Genomic DNA, 18,621 nt, shown 5'->3' with positions numbered 1-18,621 from the left:
AACATTCCATATCCCTTGGACCAGTCCTGACTAATGGTCCTCCATCACTCTGTATCATGCCAATAACCATCTAACAAAATTTTAGATTAGGAGGCGAAGTGATTATGAACAGCAATATGGAGGTTATCTTGAAGTATGTATGCCTTTTATACATGTATATGGAGATACTGCAAATTGGGGTGAAATCCAGCAGGATCTGACAGGTTCTGGAGAGCCGGCAGTGGAAATTTTGAATAGTTCGGAGAACCGGTAGCAGAAATTTTGAGTAGTTTGGAGAACCGGCAAATACCACTTTTGGCTGGCCTCAGCTTTTGCAATATCCTTCCCTCAGGAGTGGGAAAGGAATGGGGATTTTGCAGTATCCTTCCCCTGCCACGCCCACCAAGCCACACCCATCAAGCCACACGATGCCCACCAAGCCACACCCACAGAACCGGTAGTAAAAAAAATGGATTTCACCACTGGGCCAAGGGCATCTTCTAAGAACCATGGCTGAGATTGAAGGTACTTGGGACATCTTCATGCACCCAGTTACAGCTTCTTGCTAAGTAACGCTTTCAGTAATCATTGCTTTGGTCTTGTGAATAGCTGAACAAAGGCTGTTGCTTAAATTGAATGAATTTAAACAATGAATTAAGTAATGAAATGTAAACAGGTTCTCTGGGGTAACAAATGTGCTTCTCCATTTCTTTATTAGATAGACAGAGAGAGAGAGATGAAAGAGAGAGAGAGAGAGATGATAGATAAATAGATAGATAGATAGATAGATAGATAGATAGATAGATAGACAGACAGACAGATAGAAAGATAAGATAAGATTAGATAGATAGATAGATAGATAGATAGATAGATAGATAGATAGATAATTAGTCAATGATCTTAGGAGAAATAGCTTGTTCCTGTTCATAACAAATGAACCACCCGAGAGAGCGAAATGACTCGCCCGAAGTCACCCAACCAGCTTTCATGCCCTAGGCTAGACTAGAACTCACCATTTCCTGATGACTGGCCCCAAATAACTAGGCTGGCTTTCATGCCTAAATTGGGACTAGAATACACAGTTTCCTGGTGATTGGCCCACAATCACTCAGCCGAGTTTCGTACCTAAAACAGAACTAAAACTCACCGTCTCCTGGTGATTGGCTCAAGTTCTTCCAACTAGCTTTCATGCCTAATGCGGGACTAGAACTCATCATCTCCCACTTTCTAGCCTGGTGTCTTAACCACTAGACCAAGCTGGCTCTTTTGTGACCCTAGAGCCTTGATGGCGCAGTGGTTAGAGTGCAGTACTGCAGGCTACTTCTGCTGACTGCTGGCTGCCAGCAATTTGGCAGTTCAAATCCCACCAGGCTCAATGTTGACTCAGCCTTCCATCCTTCCTAGGTGGGTAAAATGAGGACCCTGATTGTTGGAGGCAATAGGTTGACTCTGTAAACTGCTTAGAGAGAGCTGTAAAGCACTGTGAACCGGTATATAAGTCTTAAGTGCTATTGCTATTGTTATCTGCAAGGTCCATTAACTGATGCTGTTCCCGTGCTGTGTCTCTCTTAAGAAACCATGCCTGGTTCATTTCAGCCAGCATGAATGAACATTGAACCATCTCCAAAGACATCTATCTATTCACAATTTCCCTCCAAGATTCTTGGCCTCTAGATATAACCATGCTTCTTGTTGTCAGTTCTTGATGGGGTCCAACGACAGGTCAACATCAAGAAAAGGATGAGTAGTAAGGGAAAGAAAATGAATGGGAGACATCTTCTGCTGATCTCTCTGACAATAATGGATGTTTATGGTCAGCATTTGAAGTGTTAATACCACTTTATAATGCCTTCGTAAGGCCACACTTGGAATGCTGCATTCAGTTTTGGTCGCCACAATGTAAAAAAGATGCTGAGACTCTAGAAAGAGTGCAGAGAAGAGCAACAAAGAGGATTAGGGGGCTGGAGGCTAAAACATACGAAGAACGGTTACAGGAACAGGGTATGTCTAGTCTAATGAAAAGAAGGACTAAGGGTGACATGAGAGCAGTCTTCCAATATCTCAGGGGCTGCCCCAAAGAAAAGGGAGTCAAGCTATTCTCCAAAGCACCTGAGGGCAGGACAAGAAGCAATGGGTGGAAACTAATCAAGGAGAAGAAGCTAGAACTAAGGAGAAATTTCCTGATAATTAGAACAATTAATCAGTGGAACAACTTGTCTCCAGAAGTTGTAAATGTTCCAACACTGGAAGTTTTTAAGAAGAGATTGGATAACCATTTGTCTGAAGTGGTGTAGGGTTTCCTGCCTAAGCAGGGGGTTGGACTAGAAGACCTCCAAGGTCCCATCCAACTCTGTTATTCTATTCTATTTAGAGGAAGCGCTAGTTAATTTGTTCAAAGAAATTCAGTCTTCAACTTTCTGCCCCTGGGAAGCCGAAAATACCTAAGCAGGAAATAAGAAAGGAAGTGAAACTATGAATGATAATTTTGGTGATCGTCTGGTGGAATGGATTAATGTGCGGCAAAACACCTCTGGGGGCACCGGGCAGACTCTTGTAGGATAAAAAGCTGCCAGTGTTGACAGATGAAAAAGGTCATCAGTGAAGCAGTGTCAGGTGGTGTTAGCCCTATCTTAAAAAAAATAATAATAAAATCTGAATTAATTGTAGGGTGCAAAGAAGAAAGGATAAAATGTTCCTGAATGGGTTCAGAGGTAAGCAGACTTAAATGCCTTCTTAAAAAAAGCTAAGATGATCAGAATCTAAATTCTGCACAACCCAACAGTTGGAAAGGTTTCTAATAAGTTTTTCTGGGCTTAGATTTGTCACAGTTGTGTGGGAGCAAGAGGAGGAGGAGGAGTGAGGGAGGAGAAGAAGAGGAGGAGGAGGAAGGAGGAGGAAGAAGGAGGAGGAAGAGGAAGAGGAGGAGGAACAAGAAGGAGAAGGAGAAGGAGAGGAGGAGGAGGGGGAAGAAGGAGGAGGAGGAGGAGGAGGAGGAGGAGGAGGAGGAGGAGGAGGAGGAGAAGAAGAAGAAGAAGAAGAAGAAGAAGAAGAAGAAGAAGAAGAAGAAGAAGAAGAAGAAGAAGAAGAAGAAGAAGATCTATCTATCAATCTATCTATTTGTTAAAGAATGATCACCCAAAAAAATTTTCATGCTACAAATGAATTTGATATTCTCCCCTTCTTCCACATCCATTTCTGCTCCAGAGTGGATGTTCATATGTCTCAGAAAATTGATTAACAGAGCAATAAAACATTGTCTCCTCTACAAGATGCCACAAGAGGAGGTGATCACGCTTGACTTAGGTATAAGGTTTTGCATGGATCAATTAAGCATATCTTTCTCTTTTTTCTGGAGTGCCCAATGTTCTTTGGTGCTCTTTGATAATATTAGCAGCATTTGGAAGGTATGGAAAAAAGCAGTCAGCACAAATTCTTCCTGCGTTCTGCTCCTCCTTTATGTCCAAAAAAAACCCAAGTCCACCATTTTGTAAACAATGAAGAAGTAAGCTATGGAAATGAAAGACGATTAATTGGCTGTTGTTTTAAGGAAGAACCAAGGAGCCATTTTGGAAGGATCCTGAATATTAAGCGTTAATAACGACACCACTATGTTGGATTTTTGGACCTCTCAGATTGACATTACGTGATGGACACTTACTCAAAAAAAAAAGAAAAGAAAAGGTATCTTGTCTTTCTTTGTAAATCCCAGCTGAATCAACAGCTATCCGTTTTTAAGAGTTCTAATAACGGTCTTTCTAATGTGAGTGGGGTGTATTATTTCAGTAACAAATGACAAAAAGGCAGGGGTGGGCTTCAAAAATTTTAGCAAGGGGTTCTCTGCCCTGTTGCTAGGTGGGCGTGGCCATGGTGGGCGTGGCCTAGTCATCCTCCTGGCAGGGAGGGGGGCTTTTTGCCCTACCGAGACTCCGGAGGCTTTCTTCAACCCTCCGGGAGGGTGAAAACAGCCTCCCCAGGCTCCAGAGGCCCTCTGGAGGCCAGAAACGTTTGCGGCATTCCTGAACTTCCAGGAGATCTGTTTTTCACCTTCCCCGAACCTCCATGCATGCCCTGCACTTACCTGCATCCAAAATGGGCCAGTGGGGACTCTTGGCAGGGGAGGGGAGGGGTGGGCGGGGCCAGCCAGGAGTGGGATTTGGGGGTTCTCCAAACTGCACAGAATCTTAACTAGAGGTTCTCCCGAACCTGTGCGAACCCCCAGCAGCCCACTCCTGGGTATATTACTTCAGTAACAAATGACAAAAAGGCCTAGATTTTATCGCCATGAATTCTAAAGTAAAACTAGGAAAAAAAAAAAAAACACCTCCATTGACCTACTGTACGCATTTCTCCGAGCGGCAAAGGAAACCCTCGTAAAAGCTATCGAGAAACATTTCACAACAGTCAAATTAATTGGTTTTCTTTCTTTTCTTTTTTTTTTTTTTTTACTGTATTTGAATGAAGTGATTGTCAAATAAAGCATACCCTGACAGTTAATAGTGTCATTTAGAGGCATAGAATGATTGGCTTGTTATTGGATGAAAACAAAAAAAGCAAACACTTTGCATTAAGAAGTTTTAATGTGTTTAAAATCCTCATTAGGGATTTACGAACGCAACTCGCTCAGCAGAACGTCTCGTTAATAAGAAACTGAGTCGTTTGGGTCTTCCACCGTGCAATTTCAGAGGTTGGGTGTGTTTTGTTTTGTTTTGGTTGTCTATGCCTGAATGCTTATGAGGCTGTCTCTCTGTCTGTCTCTCTGTCTGTCTGCCTGGGTCTGTGCGTGCACCTGCTTTGATTTTCTTTTCTTTTTTTTCTTTTTTTAAAATAATCTTTATTTACATTTTCGGTTAAAAAGAAAAGACAACACAACGTAAAATGACACACAAAGAACAATACAACAATAAACAAGCATACTTCTATGTAGTCTATGTCTGTGCGCTTTTCGCCGTGCCATCAAAACATTTCTTTTTCAGCAGGCTGGCCTGGCCTAACCTCTCTTTTAAACTTTTAAACTTTTAAAAAATTTTAAATTTTAAATTTGTCTTAAGAATTTGGGGTGTTTTAAATTTTGTTTTTTGGGCCAAATTATTTAATTGTATTTTAATGCTTTTTAACATTTGTATTATATGTGTTTTATCTGGCTGTTCACCACCCTGAGTCCTTCGGGAGTAGGGCGGTATACAAATTAAAATAATAATAATAATAATAATAATAATAATAATAATAATAATAATAATAATAATAATACCTTAATAAACAAATATTTGGTACTATAACTCTATATTATAATCCGGAGAAGACAGAACATCTTATATACCTTAATACATCAATTAGGTCTATCCGGCCTCACTTATCTTATATAGTATAAGTTTCTCAATAGATACCATTCCTCATCTAATGTGGGTTATAGTTTCCTCTTTTCTAACCATTTATAAAAAATTTTCCCAAGCTAAACCTACTTGTGTTTGCTCTCTATCCTTTAATTTTTTAGTTAGTGTATCTGCTTCCGCACATTCTAAAAAATTTTTTTATAATAACCTCCTCTGTTGGGATATTTTGATTTTTCCAAAGTTGAGTGTACGTCACCTGCTTTGATTTTCCATGCTGCTGTCATTAAAGCTTTCGTTTTAACTTGGACCACACGCTGTCAGAGTTAGCCTTTCATTGCTGAGATTTCAAAATCAACGGGAGAGACAGTTATGTCAGAATCTGTGTTGGTCCTCTTTGCCTTTTTTTTTTTTTGGTGAGCAATTAAGGAGTCTGGGGTGAAAAAACACCACAGATCTAAAGGGTTTCAAATCTTGGAAGATCAGAAATCTCAGCTTTGAACAGATCTGCCGCAGTGGTAGGTTTCACTTACCTTTGCTACCGGTTCGCTTGTGCAGAGCGTATTTGATGACGTCCAGTGGGCGGAGCCTCCCGCTGCCGTCGCTACCGATTCGCCCGAACTGGGGCGAACCGGTAGAACCCACCATCTGCTGGCAACTTTCAACAAGCAAAGTTAAAGTGCTTCAAGGGGTCGTCGTAAAAATTCAGGGCTTGCGCCCATTGGTATCCCCATATCAAAACAACTTACCTTATGTGCAGCCAGAATCTGAAAATAACATTGAACACAGCACAAGGTACTTAAGCAAAATGGTTCGGTTGAGATCTGCATAGGTGGGACCGATTGGGGTAGATTGTAGGGATGATACTGAAATATAATTTTATCATATTTTATCTATATCTTACATGATGGTATTCTATTTCAATTTTATTTTAAATCGTACTTTATTCCAATTTTATTTTAAATCGTATTTTATTCCAATTTCATTTTAAATTGTATGTTATCCAATTCCATTTTAAATTTGCTTTTATCAAATTTTAGTAATCATTTGTTTCTGGAACTTTGCACTTTGATATGGCCCAAGGGTAATCAATCAATAAAGGGGTTTGCATTTGGTGGCTTTTTAAGTTACACATTATAGCACAAAGGACTTCATTTTATTGTTGTACCCCAACTTCCATTGATTAAATTCTAATTTGAAATGTTGGAAATTACATTGGTCCATTCACAAAGATTCCTTCAATTGCCCTTTCTCCCCCAGAATCGTTTACCAAAACTTCTAAATTTCTTTCAACTATTAAAAAACAACAACAACAAGACCTACCAATCTTGGAAAAGGATTATGAAAAGCAGATGAGCGAAATTCCCATCTGCCGAAATTGGCCAAATTTAGTAGGTACGTCTATTCTGAGTCTAAACAAGAGTTTATCAGTGGGGGAAAAAAAATAGAATTGTCCCATCATAAATCTGGATTACTATCCATGTTTCAGAAACACATTTTTTAAAAGCAAATTGTCCAAGGTGTCTAACTTCTATGGATTCTTATGTTGGTCTCTTCCCGTTTCACAAAGCCTGAAGTTTCTTTCTGACCCAAATTTGCAAATTGTGCTAAATTCTGCCCCAGTTTTTTCCAATTGTCGTAAATCCTTGGCCAAAAAAAAGAGACCGAAAGAAGATTCTTTGCCCAATTTATTTTTTAAAAAATAAATCTTTAAAGCTCCCACGGGTATGTCTTTAGCTATATTTGGCACAAATGTAGATGGATTTCAGACTTAACGTTCGAAAGACAGTTTTCTTTCTTTCTTAAATAGAGCTCAGAGTAAGTTTTCTGGGTCACATGTAAACTGCTCTGGGGTTCCTAGAAGGAGTGGGTGATCTATATGCTATTACTGGCCCATCGACTGGAGCAAATTAGAAGTTATTCAAGAGCCTGTTAATTCCTCTATCCCTTCTCTGTAACTTAAATTCGTCTGTACTACTCTTAAAAACCGTTTGTATGTTATATTGGCAAACTGTCAGTCCCCAAAACCCAAGAATGACATGTAGAGTTTCTTATGAGTAATTTCCTTTATTATTCTTCACCTATAGACAGAATCGTGCCAGTCTAAAGCAATTATTTGCATAACTGCATATATACTCGGAGATAAGCTAGGAAAGAACCATTTTAACCCTCTACCCACTGACCAAATTTTCTAAGCTCTGTTGCCTCTTTGCCCTCAGGGAAGCAGCCTGTCAGGATTCTATCACTCCCCTCCGGCCGCTGTGGGTAATCCTGGGAGATAGCCTTGAGAGAAATACATCTGGAATGTGTTTTTGTTTTTGGCTGCCGTGCTGCTTCGTCGTTTACCCATCTCCCTGGCTTATGGCAACTCGAGAGCAGGTCAGGGATGCTTTGCAAGTTGGCATTGCCCCTCCCTCCTGGAAATCCAGACTACATTCCACCACACAAACAGAAATATTATTCAGACTGCAACTAGCTTAACAATCCTATCGGCTCATCAATGCTATTTTCTCCCCATGAATTAACAGCAGTATGGATTCTTTAGGCATGGAGATTTTCATTTGGGATTTGTTTGTTGATATATATCTGAGCAATCATATAGATGGAGCTGTCTCTAAGTACAACAAATTAATTAATAACTAAGGAAAGCTGACCTTCCCTGGGGATACAGTGAAAAGTAATGCTTTGTTGTTTTACCATTTAAAAAGGTGACATGTAACCTGTTGATATTGGCTGTCTTTTATTGGTACTATGACCGGAAAAAAATCCATTTTAGACTGACTACATATATCCTTCTCCCTCTTTTAGGTTAGCCTTCCCAATGACTCCAACTGTGTGGAAGAGATATTACGGGTAAGTTGAATTCCTTTTTGTCAATTATATCATAGAATCTCGATAGTAGGTTAAGTAGCGTTTAGTTTAGAACTGTAATGATAAATAGTCAAATCTCTGTTTATCTGGGAGACTTATGAAGTTATTTCAAGCTGAGAATCCTATTTTAGCTGGAGTTAAGAGTGTATTGAACTCTGTGGAAGCATAGAAAAAAATAGAATCAATTCCATCCATTAGTAAAGCAAACTCATGCTTTAAGAGGTGAACTTTCAACAGCCAAAATAGTAACATCCGTAACTCCTACAGAAATATCAAGAAGTTGGGTAAAACCAGGCATTTTGCAGCACCACAACACAAAAATGTTAAGGGTTACAACTTGTATTCCTCATTCAAAAGCCACTTCAACTGAGTAACATCAAACTAAAAATGGAGGTTGAAAGAAGGGGCCCAGAAAGTATTCTGAAGGAGGTCCTTCTTGGTGGATCAAAAGCATCCCATATTTGACATAGCTTTCCATCCTAGAATGCATCTATTCTATTACAATAAAGTTGCATCAGTCAGGTTAATCTTATCCATACGTTCTTGCATAGTCCTTCCTCAAGGCCATACAGTGTTTTCCTACAGAGATTTCTCCAAAGACAAATCTCTTTTGGGTCACCATTGAACTTGGTGAATGTTCAATGTTGGAAGTCTGTGTGGTTTCTTCAGATGATAAAATGCTGTTGGGGTTCACCATGTGAGGACCAGCAGCAAGCAGACCTTCTCCTTTAGAGGTTGCCATGATGTCTTCATGAAGACACAACAACACTTGTTTGAAGCAGGACACAACACTTGTTTGAAGCAGGAAGCCTTCGTCTATACTCAAGATTTCCCCCAGAGCTTAAACCCTGATCTTTGCGAATTCGAGCTTTGTATGCATGGAGTTTTAGACTAATAAAACTCTTATCCAGTCTGGATAACTATTATCCAGTCAATTGTTGTGGCCCACCAGCAGCCAGCGGAGCTGGTGGCAGACTCAGACAGTGAGGAGGTTGGGGAGGAACATGGGCCAGTCCTGGAGTCTGGGGAAAGCTCTGATGAGGGCTCTGCATCAGAGGCAGAGAGGATGCCAGGGCCAACTGACAGTTATAACCTACCTTCGGGGTCAGACATCAGTGGGGCAGAAGAACAGCTGGAGCCTGTTCCCGATGTGCGCATGCGGAGAGCTGCCAGGAGAAGGGAACAGCTAAGGAACAAGGGTCGACTCAGGAGTAAAGGCACAGGTGGACAGTGGATGGCCCCTCCCATAGGGAGTAAAGAGGAGCAAAGGAGGAGGAGACAATTAGTTCAGTTCATTAGGGTGAAGATCTGTTCCTGACTTCTTGCCGAGTAAGTAAGTGCTGCTACATTAGGTCTGTAGTTGTGAAATCTCATGGAAGACTGTTTGCCGGGACTTTGCTGGAGAGGAATTTCCCTTTAACCTAAATAAAAGAGGTTTTAACGGGACGAGGAGTCTGTTTCCTGATCTTGGGAGGCCTAGGTCAGAACATCAATGGTTGTCTGTTCACAAAAGTCACATCACCACTTCTTCTTCATGTTGGTTGGGAAATCGGAGAGTTGAAAGAGATCTATGGGATGTCAAACTAGGGAAGAGACTGATCCGTAAAGTTTCCTTCCCCGGTGGTGAAGAAAACTCCAAATTTAGGATAGAACATGACAATTCTTAATATGTAGAACAGAACAGAACAGAACAGAACAGAACAGAACAGAACAGAACAGAACAGAACAGAACAGAACAGAACAGAATAGAATAACAGAGTTGTAAGGGACCTTGGAGGTCTTCTAATCCAGCTCCCTACTTAGGAAGGAAACCCTACACCACTTCAGACAAATGGTTATCCAATCTCTTCTTAAAAATTCCAGTGTTGGAGCATTCCCAACTTCTGGAGGCAAGTTGTTCCACTGATTCATTGTTCTCACTGTCAGGAAATTTCTCCTTAGTTCTAAGTTGCTTCTCCCCTTGATTAGTTTCCACCCATTGCTTCTTGTCCTGCCCTCAGGTGCTTTGGAGAAGAGCTTGACTCCCTCTTCTTTGTGGCAGCCCCCGAGATATTGGAGCACTGCTATCATGTCTCCCCTAGTCCTCCTTTTCATTAAACAAGACATACCCAGTTCCTGCAACCGTTCTTCATATGTTTTAGCCTCCTGTCCCCTAATCCTCTTTGTTGCTCTTCTCTGCACTCTTTCTAGAGTCTCCATATCTTTTTTACATTGTATTTAGGATAGAACATGACAACTCTAATATATAAGATCAATAGATGCCAATTCCAAGAACAACGTTCTTCTCGTTAGGAAAAGCCATGCCATCCTTCCAGGCAAATAGTTGGACAGGTGCAGTATTAATTAAAAGCTGCATACTCCCAAGCAAAACAGAGGCTGCTTATAATTAGAATAAAATGAACAAAACTCTGTAATTTATTCTCTCTTTTCGCCCCCTCCTGATGACTAGCTTCACTCTAATGACATTGGAGAATATGTAAATTGATCAGCAGGTGAAAATGCCCTTGACTGAGAAAATTATATGCAATATTACCTTTCCTGTACAATTTGAAAGGCGCTAATCGACTTAATACGCACTAGCCCTGGTTGAGATGATTTGTTCACAAAGCAAAATTAGCCTGTTAATAGACTTGTCCCCATGTCCCTCACCCTCCCGGAAACCTCCTTAATTGTTTCTTTTCATCTGGGTGCAGATGCATCCAATGTCCACAAAGAGTTTCAAAATACACACGTGCCACTTTTTCTGGGAAGAGTTTGGAAAGGGGCTGGAGGGAAGGATACAATCTGAATTTCAAATGGTTTTTTTTTCCAGACATCATTGCACAAATGAATAGCAAGCTGGCCAGCATAGTAAATCATAAGAGTCTGTCAAATATGGGAACACCTTGGGAAGGATATGATGTCAAATGCCAGTAACATAGCAACCTAGACCTTTTGCTGTCTGAAGAATGTGGCACAACGAGCACTTTTCAACAGAGAGTACATCCATCAACGGTGGTCTTAGCAGCAGGCAGAATCAGGGACCTTTGGAAGGCTTGTTTGTGTTGTGTGTACCCAACAGCCTCTGGACTTTCCATTCTGCTGACAACCCTTCAACTAGAAGAACTGTAGAGATTCAAGTAGCTGCCAAAAAAGCCAACACAGTTCTAGGCTGCATAAACAGAGGGATAGAATCAAGATCACATGAGGTGTTGATACCACTTTATAAGGCCTTGGTAAGGCCACACTTGGAATCCTGCATCCAGTTTTGGTCGCCATTATGTAAAAAGGATGTGGAGACTCTAGAAAGAGTGCAGAGAAGAGCAGCAAAGAGGATTAGGGGACTGGAGGCTAAAACATATAAAGAACGGTTGCAGGAACTGAAAAGAAGGACTAGGGGAGACATGATAGCAGTCTTCCAATATTTGAGGGGCTGCCACAAAGAAGAGAGATTCAAGCTATTCTTCAAAGCACCTGAGGGCAGGACAAGAAGCAATGGGTGGAAACTCATCAAGGAGAGAAGCAACTGAGAACTAAGGAGAAATTTCCTGACAGTGAGAACAATTAATCAGTGGAACGACTTGCCACCAGAAGTTGTGAATGCTGCAACACTGGACGTTTTTAAGAAGATGTTGGATAACCACTTGTCTGAAGTGGTGTAGGGTTTCCTCCCTAAGCAGGGGGTTGGACTAGAAGACCTCCAAGGTCCCTTCCAACTCTGTTATTCTGATGAGATTTGGCACATTTCAGAATTCATACTTTTCTTCTTCAATGGCTTGTAAAAGTTCCACATTGCCTAAAGAAGAAGATCTGGGGAAGAGATATTTATAATCAGCCCTAGTTAACTGAAGGAAAGAAGTCAAATCTCCAGGCCGGAAAGCAAATTCTTGCATTATTATTGGATTATCTTTTTGGCCTTACTAAGAGAGAAAAGTTCTTTCTCACCTGATAGAGAATGGGTTCAAATCCATGACACTACAAGGCCCAAGAATGTGAAGCTTTCATGTTAACCATTGCAATGCGGCCTAAGGTACTGGTGTGTTTGATTTCAAGAACTGCCATCATGAACCATTTTTGAGCCAAGAAAGAGATGAACCTGAAGGCAGGACAGGAAGCAATGGATGGAAACTAATCAAGGAGAATAACCAACCTAGAACAAAGGAGAAATTTCCTGACCGTGAGAACAATTAATCATTAGCACGACTTCCCTCCAGAAGTTATGGATGCTCCAACAATGGAAATTTTTAAAGAAAAGATGGACAACCATTTGTCTGAAATGGTATAGGGTTTGCTACCCAAGTAGGGGGTTGGACTGGATGACCTCCAAGGTCCCTTCCAACTGTGTTATTCTGTTAGTCATACATTCAATTTCCAGGATTAGCCCGATGTCCCTGTTAACTTTTGTTCTATTGTTTTATTTTGCTGGATATCTATCTTGGTTAATGTATCAGGAAGCAGGACATCAAATGCCCTGAGTTCTTTACTTAATTGTCAAATTCATAGAGACTTCATTCCTTTTGATCCAGACACTTTGCCACGGGAATTCGTTCATGGTCAGAAAGTCTCTAATTAAACCTAGACTGTCTGCTTTTTCTTCCCACTGATGATGGGTTTCTTCTATTTATTTTTTTTTTAACCGAAGCTCTATATCCTTCGTATTGTAGTTTTCCAACCTAAACCTCAAGAGAAGGCCAGCAACCTACATTTCTATTCATTTGAAATCATTGAGAGTGGGTTGACAATACCTTGGCAAGGAGAGTATAAATTAACTGCTCTTTGTAACTGTTCTGCCGAAACCAAGTTTGGGATAAGACTTCCTCTAAGAAGTCTAGACCAAGGCACAAAGGATATTTTGCAAGGAGTGAAATCTGGAAAGATAGAGGCTAGGTGGAGAAATAAAGTGCATATAGTCAAGGTTATGGTTTTCCCAGTTGTAATGTATGGCTGTGAAAGTTGGACCATAAGGAAGGCTGAGCGCCAAAGAATTAATGCCTTTGAATTATGGTGCTGGAGAAGACTCCTGCGAGTCCCTTGGACTGCAAGGTGATCAAACTGGTCAGTCCTAGAGGAGATCAACCCTGACTGCTCTTTAGAAGGCCAGATCCTGAAGATGAAACTCAAATACTTTGGCCACCTAATGAAAAGGAAGAGCTCACTGGAGAAGAGCCTAATGCTGGGAACGATTGGGGGCAAAAGAAGAAGGAGACAGCAGAGAATGAGATGGCTGGATGGAGTCACTGAAGCAGTCGGACTCCAGAGGGTGGTAGAGGACAGGAAGGCCTGGAGGAACGTTGTCCATGGGGTTGCAATGGGTTGGACACGACTTCGCAACTTACAACAACAACAAGGTGGAGAAAATTTGTGCAGTCAGCCCAGGACACAAAACAGATGTCTAAAATAGAAGGAGGAGGTCAATCTGTTCTCCAAAGTATCTGAAGGCAGGGCAAGGAGCAATGGATGGAAACTAATCGAGGAAAGAAGCAACCTGGAACTAAGGAGAAATTGTGAGAACAATTAATCAGTGGAACAACTTGCCTCCAGAAGTTGTGAGTGCTCTAACAACACCAAAGGTTTTCAAGAAGAGATTGGACAACTGTTTGTCTGAAATGTCAAAGTTCAGGGGATTGGTGATAGCAGAAGTTTGTTATTCAGAAATGTTCACAAAAGGTTTGCAGCCTCGGTCAAAATTAGGAATCAAGTCTTGATTTTTTTAATAGAATGATTTAGCATATATATATATTTTTAGATCTTTGCCAGTGTTCATTTTAAGAATAACTCTGCTTTTTTCCCCACTGCTTCAAATTCTTGCATTGCCTTCTCTCAAAAACCTGTTGGCAAAACTCAAAAGTCAAAACAACCATTCATCGGAATAGTATAAGGCTAGACTTAGTGTAAATAACATATCTCACAATTAAGTTGTTCCAGCAGGTGTTATGTAAAAGGAACTGACTTGAGGGAGAAAATATTTCATCTTTAGGTGGTGGTGTTTTTTTTTAAAAAAAATATGAACTTGGAAGAGATAGATGAATTTTATTCATGTAATACTGCTTTTCGAGCTGCTTAGAGTGATTTCCAAGAACAACAAATAGGTACATTTCAAACCACAGGAAAACATAAGGAAAGAGGTTTCAACCAAAAATAATATTTCACTTTTTGAGATGAGAAAGCAAAGAGGAAACATTTTCCACCTCCAGTTAGAAAGCAATTCCAAACATTTAGACCAGATTTCTACAGTTCCTCACACCGAAACTCTTATTATTGTTACTGTTTTTATTTTATTTTTTTTATTATAAATCCAGTTTTAAAATTAAATTAAATGAAGAGACATAGAAGAATAAAATCAATTCTTCCTGAGGAATTATAATTTAGCATGAACCAACCTCGAAGCTTGATGGAACATCATTTTTCCATTATCCCAACCAGATAAAACAGGCCCAATAGGCAGGGCCATTTTCAACCAGCCTTTCGCCCCCCCAAAAAGAAATTCCCCAAAACTCCAAACTCATGACAGAATGAACTGGAGACCCAGAACTGAAAATTCCAAGATCCCAGTTATTCCAAAAAGACTGATGCCAATTTTGAACGTAGATGTTCCACATTTTAAGAATGCTTGAAAAATTGGCAATGTTCCCCTCCAGAATCAGAGGTCCCAACGAGACCAACACTTGGCCAAATAAAGCTATTCTATTCTATTCTATTCTATTCTATTCTATTCTATTCTATTCTATTCTATTCTATTCTATCCTATCCTATCCTATCCTATCCTATCCTATCCTATCCTATATTCTATATTCTATATTCTTCCTATCCTATCCTATCCTATCCTATCCTATCCTATCCTATCCTATCCTATCCTATCCTATATTCTATATTCTTTCTATCCTATCCTATCCTATCCTATCCTATCCTATCCTATCCTATCCTATCCTATCCTATCCTATCCTATCCTATCCTATATTCTTTCTATCCTATCCTATCCTATCCTATCCTATCCTATCCTATCCTATCCTATCCCATTCCATTCTTTACTTTCTAATTCTACTCCACTCTACTCTACTCTACTCTACTCTACTCTACTCTACTCTACTCTACTCTACTCTACTCTATTTTATTCTATTTTCTATTTTCTATTTTCTATCTATTTTCTATTCTATTTCTATTTCTATTCTGTTATCATAGGGCGAGACACGGAACTATATCAATCATCCTTAAATGATTGATTTTGAAAAATCAGTTTTTTAAAGAAATCTGTTCCACCCTTCTCACATTTCACTATAGAAACCTGCAAACCTAAGGCCACTTTTCAGCCAAGATGGTTTTCTATCATTCATTGAAGACCCTTTGAAGATCGACGTGGCTGCTGTCCAGTTTGCGGAATGCCTGATGATTTATCAATCCATTTATTAGGAGATGCATCTTTCTGCTTACTGTGGATACACACCGGAGGCAAATTATAAAAATAGTTCCATTTCGCAGAGAAGATGGAGGTGGCTCTATTTTTTTTTTCTTTTCTTTTCAAACCTAACAGAATTGATAAGGCAACTGCCTCTCACAGAATGGAGAATACGTTTCCGTATTCTTCTTTGCGCCAAGTAATTTGAGGAAATTTAGCCTGATCTAATGGCTTCCTCAGCCATAACACAGTCCTGTGCATCCATTTAATGATCTTGTTATAATTTAGTGTCCCATTTTAATGAAAAGGAGTCACGGATTAGGTGAAATCAGTTAGAATGCAACGAGAAAATGGAGAATTCCGTTTTGAATCCTCCCGTATGCTAAATGGACTGCTAATCTGCTATGGCTGAGGGGAGATGAGTTTAATTTTTATTTTTTTTTAGAAGTTTGGCTGCCAGTTTTGGAAAGAGGCAGTTTGTGGGTTTGGAAGCTTAGTGCATAAAGTAGAACTAAACGCTTTCAGGAATAATTCCAAAAACAGGCACTTTTAGGTCGTTTTCCTTCAGTCCTTTAGGGAAGCCAAAGATATTTTCTTTCAGAGCTCTTCCGGAATGCAATATACTCTGGATTGTGTTTTTTTTCCTCTTGCGGAAGAAAAAAGAAAATGTTTCGCTTCTCATCCAAGAAGCTTCATTGGTTCTGATGGAGTGGGGAGGGAGGACGGAAGTTTAGGCGCTGACAGTTGAGACTGGGTAGTGAGGGGATGAAAGCAGTGGTGGGATTCAAATAATTTAACAACTGGTTTTCTGCCCTAAAGATCGGCTGGGTGGGTGGGTGTGGCCATAGTGGGCGTGGCCAGGGGTGTGTGACAGGCAGCAGTTGGCCTCCTGCACCCCCACTGAGAGCAAAAACGGGCCACAGGAGGGGCACACCGCACCCCTCTCGCGCCCCGTTTTGGGCCTAGTAGGCCTCCCTGCATTTATCTGGGAGCCAAAATAGGGCACCTGGGGACTTCTGGAAGGGGAGGGGCAGGGCCAGCCAGCAATTTAACTACTGGTTCACCTGAACTGGCCCGAACCGGCTGAATCCTACCACTGGATGGGAGGAGAGGTTCTGACAAGATGGTGGAGTGATAAAAGGATTGTATTTCTTTGTAGTCATCTGGTCATTAGCGCTCTCTCTGAGAGCTGTTGTGGCCACTTGGGGATTTATTGCAGGGTGCAATTGGTTATGGAATCTTCTTGGAACTGCAAGGACTGTGTTGTAGACTGGAGATAGAATAAGATACCACCTATCTCCAGTTTCTAACACAGCCCTTCCAGCAGTTCCAAGAAGACCCCACATTCAATTGCACCCTGATTCAGGTGACCCTGAGGGCACAGATTAAACCCCCCAAGCGGTCTCAACAGCTCTCCAAGTTGCCCAGTTGTCAAGAAAACAAAATAGCACTTTTGAGACAACTATGACCTGGATGTCTGAGAATCTCCACAGGGTAAGATTACCCCCAGTGCTTCTTTCAGCTTTCAGAGTTTCTGGGCATGGACGATCCATTTTGATCTCCTGAGACAGTGGATCTTAACAGATTGATCCTTGTAATCACTTTTAAGGGAAGAAGTGTATCTCAGTGGTAAAGGTCTCTCAAAATGGACCTCATTTTTCCAAATTAACCTACTGGATAACTTTGGACCACTTGCCATCTCTCATCCAATCTACCTCACGAAATTGCTCCGAGGGCCAAATCATGGAAGAGAGACTTTTCTTGCAGAAACTCAAGATGAATGTGTTTGTACTTTCAAACAAACATTTTTTTTTTGTCCGCTTTATTTCTGGGATGAAGTTCATCCTGCCTCTCCACTCCTTCAAGAGTATTGTGGAATTAATTGTTCTGCCTGCTAATTCTCTCCAATTCTTTTGAGAGCCATTAATTCTTCTGCCTTAGAGACAAATTATACCACAACTTCTTCTTCTTTTTTTTTTCTTGGCCACTCATTAGCATCTTCTGTGTCTATGCTTCTCCGTTCATTACCTGAGGGCATCTACAGCTACTTTTAAAATGACAACAGAATCCGTGAAGAAGAAGAAGAAAAATGAAGGATTCGGAATTGGTTTAATGTCTATTCCTCATTAATACAATTTAAGGGGGGGGGGACATGGAGATGGTTAAAACAATGTTTCAATCTTTAGTTTTAATTTTTTTTAGGAATGAGGTCACGAGTCCTCTATCATCGTTTCTGAAAGCTCTGTCTTTCTCTTCTGCACCACTTCATACAAGAAATATGAACTTTTTCCCCCCATTAGTTAACAGAATTTTGATAACACCCACCTGTATTCTGAAATAAAGCCTTGGTTACTTGGTTTATATCTTTTTTAAAAAAAAAATTATTGAAAATTATTAAAAATTACAGAGAAAAAAATATAGCAATATGGATAGAATTGCAGAGAGTGATATAATACATATAGAGTTTTAAGGCATCAATTTTCGCCTAGAAATAGTACAAACCTCCATTAAACCAAATCATCAAAAAGAGAAAAGATTATCCAGAAGAAAAAATTCTCAACTGCCATGCAATATTCCTATAAATATTTACCCCCAGTCACACTAAGATTATTATTTTACATTCTTCTTCAGGTTTCTTTTTTGCAGCCAAGCATACCACCGGTCCCAACTCATATATAGCTCCGATTCTTGTCTATCTCGCAAGAGTCCAGTAAGCTTGTCTGCCTCTGCACAATCCATGGTCTTTGCAGTTAATATAGCCTCCGATGGGATATTTTTGGATTTTCATTCTTGCGCAAACGAGATCCTGGCTGCAATGTTGATGTGGAGAGTGAGATACCAATTAGATTTATTTAAGTTCTCTGGTTTCATGCCTAGTAAAAACATTTCCGGGTTCAATTTTATCCTACATCCTAATGCAGACTTGGTGAATGGTTTGACAGTGTTGATGGAATTAGCAGAATTAGCACTTGTTTAGCAGAGTGATGGCTATCATAAATCGTAAGGATACCAGCAACAAGGTTACAGTCATACAGTCATAAGTGGGAGGAGATGGGTGATAGGAACAATGAG

At 40.4% G+C, this 18,621-nt stretch overlaps 1 protein-coding gene across 1 annotated transcript in view; it reads left to right on the top strand.

Moving 5' to 3' along the window:
- The window catches only part of AFF2 (ALF transcription elongation factor 2), a 159,473-nt gene that overhangs the window by 39,612 nt on the left and 101,240 nt on the right, over nucleotides 1–18,621 (top strand). Inside the window, 1 exon segment of the mRNA XM_070951779.1 lies at nucleotides 8,115–8,159. Within this exon segment, the coding sequence (XP_070807880.1) occupies nucleotides 8,115–8,159 (45 nt within the window).

Source organism: Pituophis catenifer, unplaced genomic scaffold (assembly GCF_029215685.1).
Source record: "Pituophis catenifer annectens isolate HBS135680 unplaced genomic scaffold, rPitCat1.0.hap2 SCAF_11, whole genome shotgun sequence".
In the NCBI taxonomy this organism is placed as follows: Eukaryota; Metazoa; Chordata; class Lepidosauria; order Squamata; family Colubridae; genus Pituophis; species Pituophis catenifer.
The sequence above is the reverse complement of the archived record's forward strand: the minus strand, read 5'-3'. Positions and strand labels throughout refer to the sequence as shown.